This window comes from Agelaius tricolor, unplaced genomic scaffold, assembly GCF_023055355.1.
Source record: "Agelaius tricolor isolate 1412-34295 unplaced genomic scaffold, bAgeTri1.0.p SCAF_42, whole genome shotgun sequence".
NCBI classification, from domain to species: domain Eukaryota; kingdom Metazoa; phylum Chordata; class Aves; order Passeriformes; family Icteridae; genus Agelaius; species Agelaius tricolor.
In genome coordinates, this window is record NW_027269302.1 from 1,245,421 (window position 1) to 1,268,287 (window position 22,867).

General features: G+C 52.2%; 1 protein-coding gene across 1 annotated transcript in view; it reads right to left on the minus strand.

Moving 5' to 3' along the window:
- Window positions 1-1,033: 1,033 nt before the first annotated feature.
- The window catches only part of LOC139603937 (zinc finger protein 850-like), a 136,743-nt gene continuing 114,909 nt past the window's right edge, over window positions 1,034-22,867 (minus strand). Inside the window, exon 5 of the mRNA XM_071454938.1 lies at window positions 1,034-1,618. Within this exon, the coding sequence (XP_071311039.1) occupies window positions 1,034-1,618 (585 nt within the window). The remainder of the gene's footprint in view (window positions 1,619-22,867) is intronic.

Here is a 22,867-nt window from a genome sequence, read left to right on the forward strand (position 1 = left end):
GCCATACAATCCCAGTCTACATGATGCCAGTCCACATGGTCCCAATTGGTGCAGTCCCAGTCTGTGGGATCCCAGTCCATATCATCCCAGTCTGTATGGTCCTGCATGGCACACACTCCAAGGACCTGGAATTCCAGTTCCCAGCCAGGAAAAGATGTTCCTGCCCTTGAAGGCAAAGCTCCTAAGAAGGGGCCGAAAGCCAAGTGGATCCTACAGTGACATTTCACTGCCAGCCTTCAGAACTTCACCCATGGCCGTTGTAGCTCCTGCACTGGGAATTAAATCAGGGCAGGGTCTTTGGTGGCAGCTGCCCTGGCTCAAGGGAGACACTGAGAGAGAAACAGAGCAGGCAAAGAGAGGCAGGAGAGAAAGGAGGACACAAACACAATCAGCTGAGAAGGTGGCACTAACTCTGAAAGTTTTATTTGCTATCAAATACATCCCACCCACCCAGCCCCACACAATCCCAATCCCATCACTCCAAATTGGGATTGCACTTCTCCCAATCTCCTTCACACCCCATCTCACTCTGGCAGCTGTGGAATGGAGTGAGTCTGGCGTGGGACTGAGTTTTTTAGGGTGGGAACAAGGCATTTTGATGTGGGATTGAGCCTGTATGAATTAAAATCCAGTTGTTTTCAGTGGGATTCACTTGTTTTGAGGTGACCCTCTTGGCTTTTGGAGTGCAAAGAGATGGAGAACACTGCACAAAATCCCCCCCCAGACTACACAAATCCTTCAGAATATTCTCTCCAAACCATCAATTTCCCATTAAAAAACTCTGAAACTGTGGGACTTTAGACATCTTTGATCAATTTTTTTCTTTAAACACTGTTTTGGCTGTTTTTAAGGGATGAAGATGAATCAGAAAAAAATGCCAAACAAAAGGACAAGCAGGCAGGAGTGTCCCCAACATGGATCACAGGGAATGTGAGTGACCAGGGCTGTGCCCAAAGTGCCTCCTCCAGTGGGGGATGGAGCTGCAGCAGCGCACGAAGCTCTTCCCGCACTCGGGGCACTCACAGGGCTTCCCTTACCGGTGCCTCCATTGGTGTCGGGTCAAGTGAGAGCTGCTGGAGAAGCTCTTCCCACACTGGGGACACTCGTAGGGCCTCTCCCCCGTGTGGATGCGCCGGTGGGTGACGAGGTGGGAGTTGTACTTGAATCCCTTCCCGCAGTCTGGGCATCCGAAGGGCCTCTCCTCTGTGTGAATCCGATAGTGCCAGAGGAGATTGAAGCTGGTCTGAAACCTCTTCCTGCATTTATCACACTCGTAGAGCCTCTCCCCTGTGTGGATGCGCCGGTGCCAGACAACGTCGGAGTTGTTCTGGAATCCCTTCCCACAGTCGGGGCATTGGAAGGGCCTCTCCTCTGTGTGACTCTGATAGTGCAGGAGAAGATCAGAGCTGGTCTGAAACCTCTTCGCACACTTGGAACACTCATAGGGCCTCTCCCCAGTGTGGGTCCTCTGGTGCTTGATCAGGCTGGAGCTCTGGCTGAAGCTCTTCCCACACTCCCCACACTTGTAGGGCTTTTCCCCAGTGTGGGTCCTCTGGTGCACAGTCAGGTCGTACTTCCACCTGAAGCTCTTCCCACACTCCTCGCACGTGTGGGGCTTCTCCCCATCATGGAGCTGCTCATGGAGCACCTGCTCCGAGCTCTGCCTCCATCTCCGGCCGCCTTCCCGGCCCAGGCTGGCTCTTTCCCCCTCATATCCCCGCCATCTGCGTTTGCAGCCCCTCCTCGTGTGCCATCTCCGGGCCTTTTCCTCCCCGTTGGCTTCCTGCGCCGTGGAGCCGCTCAAAACGGCCTCTGCCACCAGGTTCTGCCGCGGGCATTTGTCCTCCCTGCTCTCCATGCTCAGCTCCTGCTCTGGGCGAGGAAGGACAAGGACAGGACGGTGAGATGAGGGACTACATTTTGTTCGTCACGAAAAAGAGACCAGTGTGTTACAAGAGTTGTCTGCTGACTATTTCTGTACTACTTCATGAGATATGAGCTACAAGGATACCAGGGAAGGGGTTGCAGGAGCCCACACATAGTCCCACCCAGCAAATGGTACAAACAGATAACTCACAGAAATAACGACCAGGGAAAGGCTGGGGAAAGGGCAGGGGCAGATAAACACCCAGCAGGGAAACCTTTCCCGCTGACAAATGGTACAAGCAGATAACTCACAGAGATAACGACCAGGGAAAAGCTGGGGAAGGGGCAGGGGCAGATAAACAGTCTGCAAGGCAGGATATTTGCTTGCTTAAGCTTGATAGGGCACAGTTTGCAAGGCAGGACATTTGCTTGCTTAAGCTTGATAGGGCACATATTGCGTTAATCATAAGATTTTGGTAATTTTCCACGGAGAAGTCACCAAATAAGGACATAGGGTGAAGAAGACACGGCTGAGGAAGACTCCGCAGCCTTTATCACCGACCACCAGGAGACAGAAGGATGACCCCCTAGCAACAACCAGCGCAGGCGCAGAGAACTCCGAGATAACATGGACTCCTGAAGGATGGAGAGGATAAAAGGACTGAATCAGAAACTAGTTGGGGCGGCAGTAGGTGGAGCGGAGACTCCCCTGTCGCCCAGCGCTGAGCCTTTGCTTACGTAGTATAACTGCTTCAATAATTAATAAATTCTTTGATTGGAAATTACTCATTTTGAGTCAATTCTATAACAATTTGGTGCCGTGACTCGGATGAGGGTTTGGATCGGGTAAGATCTACCCAGAGTGGGGGGCGCCTCATCCAGTGCTTTCCGGGTGGCCCCTCTGGGAGAACCTCCACCACTCTCACCGACGACCCTAAAATATATACTAGTAAGCAAACGGGACAAATTATACCGGTGAACCCCTTAATAATCTGTGCACGGAGTCCGGACGAAGACGCAGGACGCGTAAGTATAAAAGGGAATCCGTTCGGGCGGGGTTGGGATCCCGGAGTGTGGCGGTGGACAAGTGTGAATGAGAGGAGGGCCGGCAGCCGGACTCTCCAAGTGAGTGCGGACCCTTGAGTAGTGCGGTTCCCGTAGACCCGCGAGGGCTCGGGCCACGAAAAAGGGGAAGTGAAAGGAATTTGAGAGTGAAAGAAGGCACTCCGGACGAATGGGGCAGGGGAAAAGCAAGACCCCAACCCAAGTCAAACTCCCCCCCATTCCAAGGGACAGCCCCCTAGGATTTATGCTTAGTAATTGGAAGCATTATCCGGGGACCGAGACTAAGGATAGGGCCAGAATGATACATTATTGCATGGAAGTATGGGGTGGGAAAGAGATTTCCAAAAAAGTTTTTTGGCCCGTGTTTGGATCATCTGAAGACTGGGTTCGACAGGACTTGAACCTATGGGTAAATTCTAAAGAGCCCTTCTCGTAAGAGGAGAGTGATTATGCCAAAATATGGGTAGCAAGACCCGAAGTGTATGTTTTCCAATTAAGAGAAGGGAAAGGGGATCCGGACAAAAAGGGGAAGAGGGACAATCATTTGGGCGACTTAATTATAGCACCGCCCCCATATGTCCCACCGCCAGCACCCAATGCCCCACCACCTCCACAACCACCTGCACCGAACAATGATGAAGAGGGTAACCAAGGGGAGGTTAACCAAACCGGTTACCAAGGCCCGATTACAAGGAGCCGCAGTAGGGTTGAGACGGGGTTATTCCCTCTATGGGAGATGCCCATGGGTGGACCACAGGCGGGTATAGGATTTATTACTGTCCCCTTGAGTTCGGCAGATGTACGAGACTTTAAGAAGGACATGGGACATTTATTAGAGGACCCTTTTGGGGTAGCCGAGAGGGTCGACCAGTTCTTAGGACCAAACATCTATACCTGGGAAGAAATGCAGTCCATTTTGGGCATTCTGTTCTCTACTGAAGAACGGAATATGATAAGAAGGGAAGGAATGTGTATTTGGGACACGCAGCATGTCCAAGGCCCGGCTGCGGACGCTAAATGGCCCCTACAGAACCCCCACTGGGACCATCAAAATGCGGCACATAGAACACATATGCAGGATTTAAGGACCATAATTATTCAGGGGATTAGGGACTCAGTCCCGAGGGGGCAAAATATAGATCGGGCATTCAACGATAGGCAAAAGAAGGACGAGTCGCCTACGGAATGGCTCGAGAGATTACGGCGGAACTTACAATTGTACTCCGGAATGGACCCCGATAGCCAAACTTCACAGTCAATGCTGAAAGTCCATTTTGTTTTAAAATCGTGGGACAACATTAAGAAGAAAATCCAGAAGTTAGAGGACTGGCAGGACAGGGGGCTGGATGAACTGCTTAGGGAGGCACAGAAAGTATATGTCCGTAGGGACGACGAAAGAGACCGCAGACAAGTAAGGTTGATGGTCGCAGCAACAGGTGGGGGGAGGTACCAAAGAGAAGGGCGAAAGGGAGGTTCGAGTGAACAAAAAGAGAAAAGTATAGGGGAGTCAGAAGGGGTGAAGGTGTGTTTTTATTGCGGAAAAAAAGGGCATTTTAAGCGAGAAGGTAGAGTCCGAATCAGAGACGAGAAGCAGTTCCAAATGGACTAGGGGGGTCAGGGGCTCTATTTGGTGGGGACCCGGAAAAATCATAAAGAGCCCTTGATAAAACTTAAAGTGGGTCCCCACAACCAAGAAATGGAATTCTTGGTAGATACGGGGGCAGAAAGATCCACGGTACAGAACCTACCAAAAGGATGTACCATCTCTAAAGAAACTGCCACTGTCATAGGGGCAAAAGGGGAACCTTTTGAAGTACAAATCATAAAAAATGTGACTATAGAATCAGGATCCAAAATAGGGATGGGAAATCTATTATTGGTACCCGAGTCAGATTAAATCTGCTTGGGCGAGACATGATTATAGAATTAGGGATTAGTATAGGTGTAGATAATAAGGAATTAAAAATTAAATTATGCCCTTTAAGGGTAGAAGATGAAAAGCAAATTAACCCCGAAGTCTGGTACACGCCTGAGAGCGTGGGACAGCTAAAAATCACTCCATTTTCGGTAACTATCAAAAATCCGGATGTCCCCGTCCGAATTAAGCAATACCCATTATCCCCAGAAGGGAGACGAGGATTAAAACCAGAAATAGAAAGGTTGTTGAATAATGGATTGTTAGAACCCTGTATGTCTCCGTTCAATACTCCCATCCTACCAGTTAAAAAGCCAAACGGCACCTATCGATTGGTGCATGATTTAAGGGAAATAAACAAGCGAACTGTAGCCCGGTTCCCGGTGGTGGCAAATCCTTATACCCTCTTGACTAAACTGGGGCCTGAGAATTTATGGTACAGTGTTATAGATCTCAAAGATGCCTTTTGGGCATGCCCTTTGGCTAAAGAAAGCCGGGATTATTTTGCATTTGAATGGGAAGACCCCATACGGGAAGGAGACAACAATTAAGATGGACGGTACTCCCTCAAGGATTCACTGAATCCCCTAATCTCTTCGGGCAGGCTTTAGAGCAAATTTTACAGGATTACCAAGTGGGGCCAGGGGTTGCATTAATCCAATACGTAGATGATCTACTCCTGGCGGGGCAGCAGGAAGAGAATGTACGGAAAGAAAGTATTAAGTTATTGAACTTTTTAGGCTTAAAGGGATTGAAAGTCTCCAAGGCAAAACTACAATTTGTCGAAGAAGAAGTAAAATACCTAGGCCATTATCTAAAGAAAGGAGAGAAAAGAATAGACCCCGAACGAATACAGGCGATTTTAGCATTACCAATTCCAAGAAATAAGAGACAAATCAGGCAAATACTTGGACTAACTGGGTATTGTCGACAATGGATTGAAAACTACAGTAGTAAGGCGATTTTCTTGTATCAGAAACTTACTCAAGAGGGACTCCTAAAATGGGATCAGGAGGACACCGAAAGGCTGCAAGAGCTTAAAGAGAGCCTAATCCATGCCCCGGTATTAAGTTTACCTAATACTAATAGACCCTTCTTTTTGTTCATAAACGTAGACAAGGGGGTCGCATATGGGGTCCTTACTCAAGAATGGGCAGAGAAAAGGAAACCGGTGGCTGCTCTATCAAAGATCTTGGACCCAGTAAGCAGAGGATGGCCTACGTGCTTACAAGCAATTGTAGGATGTGCTCTTTTGGTAGAAGAAGCCCGGAAAATTACATTTAATAGCAGCCTGAAAGTGCTGTCCCCCCATAACATACGGGGAGTCTTACAGCAAAAGGCTGAAAAATGGATCTCAGACGCAAGGCTTCTAAAATATGAAGGAATATTAATTGAGGCTCCAAATTTAACTCTAGAAACTACTAATATCCAAAATCCAGCTTCCTTCTTATATGGAGGACCAGAAGAAGCACTAACACATGATTGTATAGTGACTATAGAAGAACAGACAAAAATCAGACCAGATTTGGAAGAAGAAGAATTGGAAAAAGGAGGAAGACTGTTTGTGGATGGATCCTCCAGAGTAGTTGAGGGAAGGAGAAAATCAGGATATGCTATCATAAGGGGACCCAACCTGGAAGTGATAGAATCGGGACCCCTTAGTGGATCCTGGTCCGCCCAAGCATGTGAACTATATGCTGTACTACGAGCCCTGGAATGGTTAACAGGAAAAGATGGGACTATTTTGACGGACTCGAAATATAGCTATGGGGTAGTCCATACATTTGGCAAAATATGGGAGGAAAGAGGACTAATAAATTCACAAGGGAAAGATTTAGTTCACCGTAAATTAATATTAGACGTGCTCAGTGCCCTACGAAAACCCCGAAAAATAGCTATAGTTCACCTGAAAGGTCACCAAAAAGGACTGGATTTGAGAAGTAGGGGAAATAATGCAGCTGACCAGGAGGCTAAACAGGCTGCCCTGAGACTCCTCACCTTGCAGGAAAACATAGAACACTCCCAAACACCAGAACCTGACCCCGACATCAAGTTTAATAAAGAAGAAGAGAATAAAATACAAAAACTAGGAGCTAAAAGGGATGCACAAGGAGCATGGAAATTAGCAGATGGCAGAGAAATAATACCTAGAGCATTGGCACATAGATTACTGACTAAGATACATCAAAAAACACATTGGGGATCACAGGGACTGGTAGATTATTTTGCTGCAAAGTATGTGAGTGTGGGAATCTGGGACATTGCCAAACAAGTAAACAGAGGATGCCTAATTTGCTTACAAGTAAATAGAAAAAATTTGAGAAAATTACCGGAGGGAGGCCAACCGCTAGCGAAAAGGCCTTTCTCCCACATTCAGATAGATTTCACCGAGCTCCCCAAAGTAGGGAGAACCAAATATTTATTGGTCTTGGTGGACCACCTAACACATTTTGTGGAAGCCTTCCCAACCGTAAGAGAAACAGCCAAAGTAGTTACGAAAATATTGATGGAAGAGATAATCCCGAGATATGGGGTCCCAGAAGTCATTGACTCAGATAGAGGGCCACATTTTATTTCCCAAGTTACCCAAAACTTAGCAACAGCTCTGGGCATACGGTGGGAACAACATGCCCCCTGGCATCCCCAGAGCTCTGGACGAGTTGAACGAATGAATGGGGAAATAAAAAAGCAATTGACCAAACTGGTAGCAGAAACCAATTTGACCTGGGTTAAATGTATTCCTCTAGCGTTGCTAAATATAAGAACAAGACCTAGAGCTGATTTAGGGGTATCACCGTTTGAAATGATGTATGGGATGCCGTATAACCTAGAAAATCCTAACGAACATCCTGTCATTAATGACACATGTACGCAAAAATATTTGGTGGAATTGACAAAGTACAGAAAGGCATTATGGGAAAAAGGTATGTTAGCACAACGGCCTCCTTTAGATTTTATCTTACACCAGGTACAGCCAGGAGATTGGGTGCTCGTGAAAAGCTGGAAAGAAAACCCCTTGACTCCAAGGTGGGAAGGACCGTTCCAAGTACTCCTCACCACAGAGGCAGCCATACGAACCGCTGAAAAAGGATGGACTCATGCTAGTCGCATAAAAGGACCGGTAAAACCCCCTCACAGCTGGGAGGTTTGCAGTCTCCCGGGAGAAACCAAATTAAAGCTGAAACGAACTGATAAATGATTTGGATAATAATCTGGGTTGGAGATAACCATTATCTCCAAACCCACCTAATAGGGAATCGGGAGGCTCCTGGATATTGCAAACTCTTAGAGGACGAGTTGAGAAAGCCCTACTTTAAGTCCCCGAGATTAGAACATAAAGGGCACACATGGGAGGGGGAAAAAGCACAAAACAAAGATATTAGGTTAAAGTGTAACTGGTTAGATTGTGACTGTCACCCCCTTGTATGCTTTTCCTGTAAATTGTGTCACGAACCTTGGTGGTCTCATTGTCGGAGTGGTAGAACACCTAGGGGAATTTGTACGCCGTGCTATGAGAAAGAGAGGAGACTAACTTCTATCATTCTTAGTAGCAGAGTTGCTACGGGGGAGGTAAAGCTTGGATCTGACGAGTGGTGGGAAACCTTTTCCAAAGGGGTAAATCCTGATCGGTTCTGCTACCACCCTAACGAACCGATCCCCTTTCTCCTGGACATCCTGGAAGTGGTGTGTCGGAAGAAAGCCCCCAATTTGCGGCGTGACCTCTCATTAATAAAAGCTGATAACTGGGCCACCAGTGCTAAAAAGTGGAAACGGGAGGTTTATCCGGCTCCTGAAGAATACCTCTGCTGCCGAGAAGATGGCAAACCCCGAGGCTCGCAGCAAACGAGTCGTCGGGCAAGGCAGAGAGGTAATAACCAGTGGAGTCCATCGGAAGCCCCGACCCCCATATGGGATGTCCAGGAAATGTTGGCCGTCCTGCCCCAGGATTGGTAACCCACCACTGGGGAAACCAAAGGTAAAATTCAACCTGAGCTCCGACAATGACAGCCCCAAATTACAAGCCTTAATTCTTTTCTGGTGCATCGTAACAAGTTCAGGGGCAGAAGGGTATTCACATCAACCCTTCAAATGGTCACTGATTAGATGGGAAGACCAGTATGTTATCCAGACCAAAATCACGTCTGGCGCACCCAGCTTTTTATGTACTTTGTGTGATTTAATACCTGTAAATCCATGTTTAAATCAGTTTGGATGTTATTTTTGTCCAAGCTCAAACCCGGGAAAAGGGTATTGTAACTATCCAGGACACTTTTACTGTGCTTATTGGGACTGTGTATCAGTAAGCTCCTTTGGGGGGAACGAGGACGGGTTTATCAGAACTGGATGGGGTCCATACGGGTGTACACAGCCCACTTCCACATATACCCAGAAAGAAGGAGGGTTAGATGGAACATGCAATATGATTTACATTAATGTGAAAAAACCACATGACCAAGTCTGGTTATTAGGGAAAATGTGGGGAGCCCGATTATGGGAACCAGGGACAGACAGAGGGGGGCACTTTATAATCCAAAAGACAACCGTGCCACACGACCCCGAACCAATTGGACCAAACCAGGCGATAGCTGGAGAACTAACGCTAGGAGAAAATAATGGAAATGAATCAGAAACAGCCCCAACCACTAGTCTTCCAGAAATGTATAAGCAAAACTTTACTGATTCGACCCGAGGACCTGAAAACCCAGGAGAAGGGGACTTGTGGAAAATATTACAGGCCACTTTCCTAGTCCTGAATGAGACCCATCCAAATCTAACTGAGGAATGTTGGCTGTGTTACACCGTAAACCCCCCGTTCTATGAAGCCATAGGGGTAACAGCAAAAAGCAGATGAGTAAATGGGACCAACCCAGCTAGGTGCCTATGGAAAAAAGAAAGAGAAGAATCGAGAGGGATAACCTTGGCAAGGGTAACGGGGAGAGGAAGATGTATAGGACGAGTACCAGTGGAAAAACGACATCTATGTCAGGTTATGGGGAATTAGAGTGACCCTAAGAAACCTGCCAGCTGGATACTGCCAGCAGCAAATACTAAATGGGTCTGTAACACTCTCAGAGTCACCCCATGTATAAATATAGACCGATTTAATGAATCCAGTGACTTTTGTATTCAAGTATTGATAGTACCCAGAGTCCTTTACCACCCCGTAGAGTACGTTTATGAACAATATCAAAATATAGGACCCCACATAGTGAAACGGGAAATATTCACAACCTTCACTGTAGCAATGTTACTAGGAATAGGTGCAGCCGGGACAGGAACAGGAATAGCCTCACTCATACAGCAACACCGAGGATTCCAAGAACTAAGAGCCTCTGTAGATGAAGACCTCAGGAGGATCAAAACCTCCATCAAAGACCTCACAGAATCATTAGATTCCCTAGCAGAGGTAGCCTTACAAAATCGAAGGGGGTTAAATCTATTATTCCTGCAACAAGGAGGACTATGTGCTGCTTTAAGAGAAGAATGCTGCACATATGTAAACAAGAGCGGAATTATACGGGACTCAATGGCAAAACTAAGGGAGGGGCTAGAAAGAAGACAAAGAGAAAGGGAAAAACACCAAAGCTGCTATGAATCTTGGTTTAACTATTCTCCTTGGCTTACAACTTTATTATCAATGATAGCGGGTCCACTACTTCTCTTACTATTGGGACTCACGTTTGGCCCTTGTATTTTTAATAAATTGATTAGCATTGTAAAAGGCAGATTAGAAGCTGCTCACCTTATGCTCACACGAGCAAAATACGGAACCTTGAAGATGGATGATCCAGAAGAATCTCTGGAGCTCAGCAAAAGGGAATTAGAGCGTTTTGACGAACAAAATTGAGTATCAAAACAAAGGGGGGATTGAGATGAGGGACTACATTTTGTTCGTCACGAAAAAGAGACCAGTGTGTTACAAGAGTTGTCTGCTGACTATTTCTGTACTACTTCATGAGATATAAGCCACAAGGATACCAGGGAAGGGGTTGCAGGAGCCCACACATAGTCCCACCCAGCAAATGGTACAAACAGATAACTCACAGAAATAACGACCAGGGAAAGGCTGGGGAAAGGGCAGGGGCAGATTAACACCCAGCAGGGAAACCTTTCCCGCTGACAAATGGTACAAGCAGATAACTCACAGAGATAATGACCAGGGAAAAGCTGGGGAAGGGGCAGGGGCAGATAAACAGTCTGCAAGGCAGGATATTTGCTTGCTTAAGCTTGATAGGGCACAGTTTGCAAGGCAGGACATTTGCTTGCTTAAGCTTGATAGGGCACATATTGCATTAATCATAAGATTTTGGTAATTTTCCACAGAGAAGTCACCAAATAAGGACATAGGGTGAAGAAGACGCGGCTGAGGAAGACTCCGCAGCCTTTATCACCGACCACCAGGAGACAGAAGGATGACCCCCTAGCAACAACCAGCGCAGGCGCAGAGAACTCCGAGATAACATGGACTCCTGAAGGATGGAGAGGATAAAAGGACTGAATCAGAAACTAGTTGGGGCGGCAGTAGGTGGAGCGGAGACTCCCCTGTCGCCCAGCGCTGAGCCTTTGCTTACGTAGTATAACTGCTTCAATAATTAATAAATTCTTTGATTGGAAATTACTCGTTTTGAGTCAATTTTATAACAATGGGGTGTCCAGGGGGTCCCTGTGCCCAGGAAAGGGGGTGCACGGGCCCCGGTGTTGAGGAAGGTGGTGGGTGGGGGCTGTGGAAGGCAGGAGTGGGGGTCCAGGGGGTGCTGGGGTCAAGGAAAAGCGGGGGCTGGGGTGTCTGAGAGGGGGAGGGCCGGGAAAGGGGGTGCGGGGGGGCATTGGTGCTGCATGAAGGGGTGCAGGAGGGTCCCCGTGCTGGATAAGGGGGTGCAGGGGGGGTCCCTGTGCCTGAGAACGGAGGGTTTGGGAGGGTTCCAGTCTCAGATATGGGGGTGCACGGGGGTCCTGGTGCAGTGGAATGGGGGTTCAGGGGGTCCTGGTGCTGTATAAGGGGATGCAGTGGGGTCCCGGTGCCCAGGAATGGGGGTTCAGGGGTGCCGGTGCCAGATAATGGCCTGGCTGGGATCTGGTGCTGGGAAAAGGGGTGCAGGGGGTCCCAGGGCCAGATAACGGGATGCACTGGGGTCCCGGTGCCCAGGAATGGGGTTCCGGGGGGTTCCATTCCCGAGTTCCGGGGTTCAAGGGGTCCTGGTGCCTGAAAATTGAGGTTCAGGGGGTCCCGGTGCCGGATAAGGGGATGTAGTGGATCCCGGTGCCCAGAACTTGGGGTTCAGGGCGGTTTCCCTGCCCGGGAATGGGGGCTCAGGGGGTTCCAGGCTGCAGATAAGGGGGTGCAGGGGTTATCGGGGCTGAGGAAGGGGGTACAGGGGGGGGTCCCAGTGCCCCAAAATGAACGTTCAAGGGGGGTCTCTTGACCCCCTGGAACCCCAGGGGACCCTCCGGGATCCCCTGGAACCCCTTCCAGGAAGCGCCGGCAATGAAGAACTGGGGGGACGCCAAAATTTGGGAGATCTGGGGGTCCAAAAGCCGAGGAAAAGGGCGGGTCTGGGGTCTGGGAAGGACGAGGTGGCCGGGAATGGGCGTGCAGGGCGTCCCAGAGCACTGACGGGGGTGCGGGGGGATCCTAGGCCCGGATTAGGGGGGGCAGGGGGGTCCCAGTGCCCAAAAATTGGGGTTCAGGGGGTTCCCGTGCCGGGGAATGCGGGTTCGGGGGGAGTTTCCTTCCAGGAATTTGGGATTCAAGGGGGTCCCGGTGGCCGGGAATTGCGGTTCCGGGGGCGTCGGTGACCAGAAATGGGGATTCAGGGGGGTCCTGGGGCCACATGAGGGGGTACAGGGCGGTGCCAATGCTGGGCAAGGGGGTACAGGGGGGTCCCTGTGCCCAGAAATGGGCGCTCAAGGGGGTCCGCGTGCTCAGGAATGGGGGTTCAGGGCGGTCCCGGAGCTGAAAAAGGGTGCTGAGGGGGTCACAGGACCGAAAATGGGGGTTCAGGGGAGTCCCGGTACCCGGGAATGGAGGTTTAGGGAGTTCCCGGTGCCCAGGAATTGCGGTTCAGGGGGGTCCCGGTGAACAGAAATGGGGGTTCAGGGGATCTCGATGCCAGATGAGGGGGTACAGGGGGGTCCCGGTGCTGGGGAAGTGGAGTGAGGGGGGGTGGCATGACCCAAAATGGGGGTTCAGGAGGGTTCCCCTGCCCGGGAATGGAGGTTTAGAGGGTTCCCCTGCCCGGGAATGGAAGATCAAGGGGGTCCCGGTGCCCGGGAATTGCGGTTCAGGGGGGTCCCGGTTTCGGGGGGTCCCACTCACCTTTGGTCGCGGCCCCCGGGTCCCCCAGGAGCCCCCGGAGCACCCCCAGCCCCAGCGCTGGGGCCATCGCAGCCGTCCCCGATCGCGGCTGCAGAGACGCGAAAGCCAAAGTGCCCGAGGGAGCGCGGGGGGAGGGGGAAAGGGCGAATTCCAGGGAATTCACCTGGATCCCCTCCTGGCACCCCTCTGGATCCCTCGGCGATCCGTCTGGGACCCTCCAGGGCCGCGCCCTGCGGGACCCCCGGGCCGGGCTCTGCTGAACTCCCGGCCCTGCGCTCAAACTCTGCCCGGACCCCGCTGGGCTCGGCCCAAAGCCGGGCAAGCAGCGGGAGCAGCGGAGCCAATTTTTGCTGCGGGTGCGGGTCCCACCCCCGGCGGAGCAGGGCTGGGCGCTGGGACCCGATCCCTGATTCCCAATCTCCTTCTCTCTCGCTCTCTCTCTGCTGTTCTCTCCCTTTCCTTTGGGGGATCATAAATCCCAGAGCGGCCGCAGAGCCCCGTGCCCAGGCCGGGTTTCCCAGCAAAGGGAGGCTGGGGCTGAGGTGCCCCGGGCTGGCCGGGAATGGGGGCCCGGGGCTCCCTGGGCTCACGGAAATGGGGGATCCAGGGGCTGGGAGAGGAGGATACCCGGGAAAGGGGGTGCGGGGGGGTGTTGGTGCAGGATAAGGGGGTGCAGGGGGGGGTCCCAGTGCCCGGGAATGGGGTTGGGAGGGGGGGGTGGGCAGCAGCTGCTGGAGAGAGACTGGGACAGACTGGAATGGACTGGGACAGACTGGGAAAAGAACCCACTGGGAGCAGAACTGAGGCAGCAGAGATCATACTGGGATATACTGGGACCACACTGAGGGCTACTGGGAACATGCAGGGGACAATGGAGATTGGACTGGGAGGGACTGGGAATGGTTTGGATCATCCTGGGACTGACTGGAATCATACTGGGAGTGATCAGATCTGTAGTAGGGGTGAAGAGGAGAAACTGGAATAATGCAGGGAGCAACTGGGATCATACTGGGAGCAGCTGCCCCATGCTGGGGTCATACTGGGATCATACTGGGACTGATGGGGTGACACTTGGAGTGACTGGCATAGTACTGGGAGTGTCTGGGAGTAACTGGGATCAAACTGGAGGTGACTGGACTTATACTGGCAGCAACTGGGACCACAGCGGGGGCAAATGGCATCGGGTAAGGTGTGACCGGGCTCATACTGGAAGTGCCTGGGGCCACACTGGGCTCTTACTGAGAGGGACTGAGAGTGAAAGGAACCATACAGGGCATGACTGGGAGCCGCTGGGACCGTGTCGGGGGCAACTGGGATCCTACCGGGAGTGATTTGGACCATACTGGGAGTGACCGGGACCCACCGGTGAGGCGGCGGCGGAGCTGGGAGGCGGCCGCAGCGCAGGTGGGAGCCGCGCTGGGTTGTGCGGGGGCTCGGGGCTCGCTGCGGGCCTCGGGGGCGGCAGGGGGCTCAGGCGGGTTCCTTGTGCCGTGTCCGGCCCGTGGTGCCGCTGCCGTGAGGGCGCTGCGGGAGCGGCTGCCCGCGGTCTCCTTGCGGCCGCTGCCTCGGCAGGAGCCGCTGCCGGAGCAGCGCTGGCTCGGCCCGGTTCCTGTGGCTGGCACAGGGGCGGCTGCCCCGTGCCCGCGGCTGTGCGGGGAAATTCACGTGGCCGGAGGTTTCCGTGCCCCGAGGAGACAGAGGAGTCCTGTACAAGTGACTTTATTGCTGAGCAGAGGGAGAGGCCGTGGCGCATTTGCCGTGCGCTCGCTGCCATTGTTGTAGTTCGCAGCCTCCTTTTTATCCTCATTTTCCCGGCTCATCTCCCTCTCCCTTTGCCCACTGGCTGAGGTACTTGGAAGGTTCAGACCTCCCGATCTGCCAACTGCACGTCCTCGTTAATGTGCACCCCCACTTTTGTAGAACAGCCGATATTCACGGCTCTGTTAAGTCTTTTTTGTTCTCGACGTTCAGGAATTTAGCGGGACTTTCTATGAGCAGCAGTCCATGTTAATTAATAACATTTATTGAAGCTGGTGGTTTCGCCCATTACTTCCTTATCTACAAGCCCCTGGCCCCTCGCTCAGCTGCTGAATGAGCTGCACTCTCAAGGTGTGGAGCACGGTAAAAAGGTGAGAGGTGCTGTAGCACATCAGAGCAGAAGCAGCATTCGTTTAACCCATGGTCTGCCAGGGAACCACAAAACCATGTCCCATTCCCATCCTTTCCACGTTTGGACTGGTACATGAGCTGCTTTTTTGTTTCCTTTGTTATCTGTTTCACCACTTTTGCTTTGTCATCTATTTGCCAAGACCAGTTTGAGTCATTTGATTTTCCACAAACTCCTCTTTTCTCTGCTAACAGATGATCTGATCCCATCCCATGGTGAAATGTTGTGTTCCTCATTTCAGTGGATTGCTCAGCAGGAAGGTCAGGAGCTGGAGCTGTCTGGTTGGTTATTCCGAGGACAGCTTGTAATCTAATGGTGCCATTGAAATGAGGAATGGGTTCTGTGGCTCCTGATATGAATTGGTTCGGGTTCCCAGGGGCTGGTCCATGGTGTTGTAGGATTTGTTCTGCTGGCCGTTCATCTTCTCCCCATCTTTGGCCGCTCTCTCCAGCCAGGGCTGCATCAATTGACCATTTGTCTCTAATTAAATCATCAAATACTTGGATTCCCAACTGATTTCCCGGAACTTGTGGTAGCAAGAACATCTCAGTGCTCTAATCCACCCTATATAACATAGACAGTGACAGCACACGTTGGAGTGGGCAGAGGGATGATTCCCCCCCATTTATTTATAGTGAAGTTTTCCCAACATTCTCCATTTGCTGTTTCCCTTTGCAGCTTCACCCGTTTCTCTTGCAGGGTCAGATATCCTCACCCCGGGCTCTGCCTTGAGCTGTGCAAATTCCATCAGTGCAAGCAGGCAGAGCTCGGGGTGAGGGGCAGGGGGAATCAGCCCAATTCCTGCCCCAGGCAAGAGACCCAGGTACATTGGCCAGGCTTTGCCCAGCAGGGTTCATTTGCATTCCTAAAGCTCCTCTCCTGGCTGACTAGAACCAAAGCTCCTCTTCCAGGGCAGCCATCTGGTGAGTCACATGTGGCCCCCCGGAATCTGCTTTTTTTAAAAAAAGTATTAACTATTTAAGAGTTAAAAGTATCACGGTTAAAGCTCTTCAATTTTGCAAAATGCAACATAAAGGCGAACATGGAAAAACCCAGACCAAAAATTGATTCTCACCCTTCTGTCCCAAACCTACCTGACAATATAAAGTAGGATTATTATAACAAATGTTTCTCATGTTGTAATCTTATCACTGAAACTGTAGGGAAAACAAAAACTCTCCAAGAATCTCTTTAGTGTGAGAGAGTCAAGGCATTACTTGGTTCTGGCCAGGATGGGCAACAGAAATACTTTCATCCACACATAGCCCAGCTGTGCAGAAAACATCATTCCATGACATGTCAGTTTTACCCGATTTTTCCTAAACTTTACGTGGTCTGAACCAATCTAAATCCACTGCTTTAATGTTCATTGCTTCCAAGTCGTGTAAGTTTTTAGTATTTGGTTTCCTATTAGTCTCGGATTTCTTCCCCTCTGCTGTGAATTCCGCCCACACTCCTGGATTTCCTTCTCAGCCTTTTCCAGACCAGGTGTCTCCAGCTGTGCGGGGGCAGTGTCTGGGGTAGCTGTTGGTTGCTGTTTGCTGCGGGGCGTTGATGTTTTGTTGCTGGTCCTTATCTCTGTGGGTGTCTTTTGGGCTATTCCCAGTCTGTTCGGATGTTAAACTCGTCTCCATTGAGTGGTGGAGATGAGTTTAACATCCGAACAGACTGGGAACCCCTTAAATAAAACCTTTAAAATTTCTTTCCCAAAGGCAAACCTTTGAGTAGAGAAACCTTTCTGAGCAGAGAAATAAGATTTAAAAGAAGCAGAATGGGTACATTTTGCAGCAGTGCAGTCGCAGGCAGCCCAGAGTGTGGGTGTGAGTGAGCCCCAGGGTGGAATTGTGCCGCGGTGCTCCCCAGCAGCTGTGGCAGTGCAGGCCCAGCCAGCGCTGGAGCTGCAGCAGCGGCAGCGAGGCTTGGCCGCAGTGGCTGGAGGTGCCAGGGGAGGGTGGCCAGGATTCCCGAGGGTTTGAGCAGAGGATCTGTGGGCAGGCCCAGGGGCTTGGCCCGCTGTGGAGCCCTGGCTGCTGCTGCGTTGCCTTCAGGGCAGGCTCAGGGGCGGCTCCCATGGTCCTGCTGCAGGCGGGAAGTGCAAATCTCCGGGGCTTCAGAGCCCCTGAGGCCAGGCTGAGGGGTCCCCCCGTGCTCAGCTGTGCTGGCGGCTGTTTCTGGCCTCAGGGACACTTGGCGTGGGCCCCTTGGCCACCAGTGGTGCTGCTTTGCACTCCTTAGGCAGGAGCCGATGGCCTGGCTGGGTGTTGGCAACAGCAAAGTCCCAGGGCAGGCTCTGTGCCAGCCCAGCTTCCTGGGGGAGAGATTCCACAGGAGACAGGATCCTGGCTACAGCCTGCCTTACATTTACATCCCTTATTTCCACCCTGCACTAGGCGGAGAATTGCCCAGGTAAGGAATTCCAGACATGAATTCCAAGGGAGATAATTGAATATCTGCCTTGGGTCTGGCTCTTTTTCTTGCCAAGGCCAATGGCAAAAGCTGTACCCATGGCATCTTGGTTTCTATCTCCGGCTTCCAAAGGTGTTTCTTTATTTCCCCATTCATTCTTTCTACCCAGCCCGAGCTCTGGGCTTGTCAGGGGTTATGGAGGTCCCATTGTATTCCTAAAGCTGCCATAACCCCCTGAAGGGTCTTTCCTGTAAAATGAGTTCCCCATCTGAATCTATTGCTTCCACAATCCATTATCTTTGAATCATTTCTTTTAGCAATAGGTTAATAAGTGATCCAGTGCTTGCTGAAGCAGTCAGAATTGCTTTTGCCCCCCTGTTAGGTGCCATGGTGTCAGCAGAAGATTTTGAAGCCTTCCTGCTCAGGGCATTTCAGTGCCAGGCTCTTACAAGCACCCACAGCTCCGCGGGTTGGGCTGAGCATGGGCCGGTGACCTGTGCTTTGTCTGATTCCCCTTCCTTAATAACAGCCTGTCTTGTAGCTCTTTTCCCTCCTGCTGCCCTTGCAGAGCCATCCACAAACACATTGTCTCCCTCAGGCCAGGGAATGTCCCATCAATCTCTCCCAGCCTGGCTCGGGAGCTCTGTCCCTTGAGTGCAATCCTGGGTTCCTTGCCAGCCCCTCTCCAGGCTGTTCAAACAGGAGGCTGGGTTAAACCCTTGCCCTGTCCTCAGTTCTGAATCCTCCTGTGCCACTGAACAAGTTTCATACTGTAATCACCGAGCCCTGCTCATCCATTTAGAGGCTCTTTTGGTTGTCAAAGCTTTAACTTGATGCCAGACTTGAACTCTAGGAGATCCTCCTGTTGTCATCAGTTTTCAGCCTCTGCTCCCACGGAAGCTGTGGCTGCACAATTCTGCAGACAATGAGGCTGCTCTCTGGCCACTGGGTTAAACATTTTAGCACAAGAATTCCTTTGGCAAGACCCTGTTTAACGTCCACCTATAATTCAAATTCTTTTTCCCTGTCTGGAAGGCCCAGGCCACTCGCCTCAGTTAATCTTAATTTTAACACTTGAAAATTCTGTGTTTCCTCCTTGTGTCCATCCATCCAGTCTGTTGACTGGCAAGATAGGAGTGTTGTAAGGAGACACCCTTGGCTCCAAAAGCCCTGCCTTTAACAGGGACTCAATACCAGGCTGTGAGCCCTTCCTTCCCTCTCTTGGAACAGGGTATTGCTTGTCCTGGTTGCTTTAATTTGTAGAGGCTCCATATCTAATTTTCTGTATTTCCCTGGGGCTGCCCACACTTCTGGGTTCACTTCAGCATAGGCCTTGTCAGACTTTTGACACAGAGGTACAACAGAACTAGCCTCTGTATCCCTTTTTACAGTATTAAAATCCAGCTCTCAACCTCCTTCCTAGTTAATTTCAATCACAGGAGGAAGAAAAAGAAATTCATTTATTTCAAACCTATCCCCCACAGCTTCTAATAGTGGTTGAACAAATCATACCTGCTCATCTTTCCCACTCATTCCCTTAAAAATTAAAATATTCCTTTACTATTTTCCCCTTTAGGTCTAAGATTCAGAGCAGATTGAGAGGCCCCTGTGTCCATCAGGAAATGCCTCCTCTCAATGCAGACCCACCTGAATGTTCTCAAGGGCTCCAGTGTGGAGGGTCCCTGGTGTGATGGGAGCTGTGCCAGCCCTGCCAATCCATGTCCATCACGGGCTGGACTTGCTGGTCCTGAGGGTGCTGCTGTCTCTGCTTGCAGTGTCCTTGTGCCCTGCAGCCGGAGCCCTGATTCCTTGCCAGGGGCTGTTTGGGTGGGCTGTGCCCTGCCGAGGAGGGCAATGCCTCTGCCGGGTGCTTGTGGCCGAGCCGTGCCCTGGGTGCTGGGGCCCCCTTGGGCCCTGGGGCTGATCCCTCAGGGGCTGTAGGAGCTCTGCCCTGGCCTTTGCCTTCAGCTTGGCCTTTTGCTGCTCCCTTCTTGCATTCACCTGCTGGGCCTTTGTGTCCAAGTGCTGCAGGGCCTTCTTCTGCCCCTCCTGCAGCCCCCCTCAGTGCCTGTGGGTGCTTGTCTTGCTTTACAAGACAGGCGTCTGCTTGGGAAGGCAGAAAAAGCCTCTCTTGGGATGGAGAATGGAAACCCCCTCCCTCTTAATTTTTAGGATAGTGAAATCAAGGGGCTCTCAGGCAAAGATATGGGATTAGGAATAACGGTTCTTTCCTAGTGTGTATAATATAATAATAGTAGTGTGTATCAACAGCTCCGGCAGTGACAACAAACAGAGCCCGGAGCCGGTCCCGGCCTTTCGGCCGCGGCGCTTTCCCCTTGGGTGCAGTTCCGGGCACGGCCGGCAGGGGCGCCGGTGGCTCCCGCGGGGCGGGGCAGCGCATCCCTGCCATGGGAACCTCTCTTAACGGCAATAGAGCAATCCCTTCATCTAACTCTTTCACTTTTTTACCTTCTGTAGCCTTTCTCCCGTGTTTTGGGAAAGAATTTGGAGAGGGCTGCCTTTTAACTGAGCTCCTCGTGTTTCGATAAGGTGCTTCCTGTAGAGAGAGGGATTTTCCCTGAACAGCAGGAGCTGTGGTTACCAAGGGGACGTAACTCAGAGCAGGAGGGGTCAGGGGAGGATATCCCGCCGAGGCTCGGTCGGAGTGTGGGCAGGGTCTGCTGCCGGAATCGCCAGAGGGGGATCTTCCCGTGGAGGCCGAGCCGGAGCGTGGGCAGCCCCCACATGGCTTCTGGCGGCTGATCCGGCAGCTCCCGGCAGAGAAAAGGCAGGTGGGAGACCCCGGCAGCAGCAGCGGCGCTGCCCAGCGCAGCTGGCAGAGGCAGGGCAGCCGGGGATGGGATGGCTGGGACCCGCCCTCGGTGCGGTCGGCGCGGTGACCTCGGCCCACGCGGCAGGACAGAGCAACCCCATCTTGCCCAGCATGGCCGGCAGAGCGGCCGCGGGCCGGGCAGTGGGGCCAGGGCACACAAATTCACCGCCAGCGCCGGGGCAGGTGGAGCTGCCCTGGGCAGTGAGCCCGCACCTGGGATGGAAACCGGGGCAGGCGGAGCTGAGGCGGGCAGCGAGCCGGGACCCGGGACAGGCGCCTCGGCCGCCAACGGAGGGGGCAAGAGCTGCAGAGGATCCCACTCTCTTTCTGACTTTTCCTCTTGTTCCCCTCCCTTTCATTTCCCCTTTTTATTTTCTTGGTTTTTTCCTCGGGTGTTTCTGATACTTCAAAGATTTTTATTCTCCTAAAATCTCCTGTCTAACATATGGCATATTCTCTTTCTTCTAGATTAAATGGGTTTTTTTCCAAATAAATCCAGAACCTAACAAATCTAAACTTCTGCTTGGATATTTTGAAATGGTCGACGAGCTAACTCATGACCTCCTAATGTTGTTTTTCTCATCACCTTTTTATTTATCCTTTGGCAAATTAAGCATCTTTCAGTGACTTGCTTTGCTACACCAAAAATCCCAGTGCACCCAAAATTCCTTAAAAAATGATCACACAAAGCTTGAGTACGCCAGTGGGGTTTCTGATGCACGTCTTCTAATCTTTTCCTAGTAAGCACATTTTATTAAGTAATTGTCTTCCATGTAGAAGTTTCTATTTCCCAGATATATCTTGTTCATTTCCTATCTTGTTTAATTCTTTTTTCTCGGCTTCCCTAAACTTTGGAATTTCCAGTTTTTCCTCGTTTGGAGTGAATACTAAAGAAACTCTTTCAGCTCCATTTTCTGCTGCATCCTTAGCTTTGTGATCTGCCCCCAGTTTGCCCAGTTTGCCTCTCCTTTGGCCCGGGCCGGGTTCCCCCCGCCCGCAGCGGCTGGGAGCAGCCGAGAGCCCCGCGCTGCCCATGCCGACCTGGCCCGGCTCCATGGCCGCTGCTGCCGCGGGCTGCGAGGGCTGCGGGAACGGGGCACCGAGGGTGTGGCTGCTGCTGGGGGAGGAGGAGGAGGGAGGGAAGGGCAGGGATGGAGGGGGAGGAGGAGGCGGGGTAAGGGGGGAGGAGGGGGAGAAGGAATGGAAGGGGCGGGATGGAAAAGGAGAGGGAGGTGGGGATAACGCAGAGGAGGAGGAGGAGGGGGGATGGAAGAGGAGGAGCGGGAGGAAGAGGAAGAGGAGGGACAAGGGCGGATCAAGGCTGAGCTGCGGGAGCCACGCGGTCTCAAGCCCTGCCTGAATTCGCAGCCCCCACCTGTGGGATCATCGCCCCCCCATGGCTCCGGTGAGCGGGGAGGGGGAGCCTGGCCCGGATATCCCGGGGGGTCCCTGGGTTGGGTTTCTGGGGGGATGTTTGGAGAATGAAGAAGTCCAAAGCTGAGCGGAAAAGGCCCCTCGGGGGGACATCGGGCGGTGGCGGTGGCGGCTGCCGGCAGAGGCAGCCTGGAGGAGCAGAGCCCTGTGTCCCCCAGGAGGCCAAAGTGGGGAGGCCAGAGAGGGGGGAGCGCCGCCATTGGCGGGAGCCTCAAGAGCCTGGAGAGGGGCAGGGGGGACTCCTTGGAGCCGCTGCAGCGCAGAGCAGAGAATGAGGGGAGAAGGGAGCCCGGGAGCCCAAACAGCCCCGGCATCCCGAAATGGGGAGGGCCAAGAGGGGGCAGTGCGTCCCCAGAGACGGCCTGGGGGGATCTCGTTGCCCTTGCCTGTGGCACGGAGGCAAATCCCATGCTGTCCTTGTCCTTCCTCGCCCAGAGCAGGAGCTGAGCATGGAGAGCAGGGAGGACAAATGCCCGCGGCAGAACCTGGTGGCAGAGGCCGTTTTGAGCGGCTCCACGGCGCAGGAAGCCAAGGGGGAGGAAAAGGCCCGGAGATGCCGCACGAGGAGGGGCTGCAAACGCAGATGGCGGGGATGTGATGGGGAAAGAGGCAGCCTGGGCCGGGAAGGCGGCCGGAGATGGAGCCAGAGCTCGGAGCTGGTGCTCCATGAGCAGCTCCAGGATGGGGAGAAGCCCCACACGTGCGAGGAGTGTGGGAAGAGCTTCAGGTGGAACTCCGAGCTGATCAGGCACCAGAGGACCCACACTGGGGAACGGCCCTACGAGTGTGGGGAATGTGGGAAGAGCTTCAGCCAGAGCTCCAACCTGATCAGCCACCAGAGGACCCACACTGGGGAGAGACCCT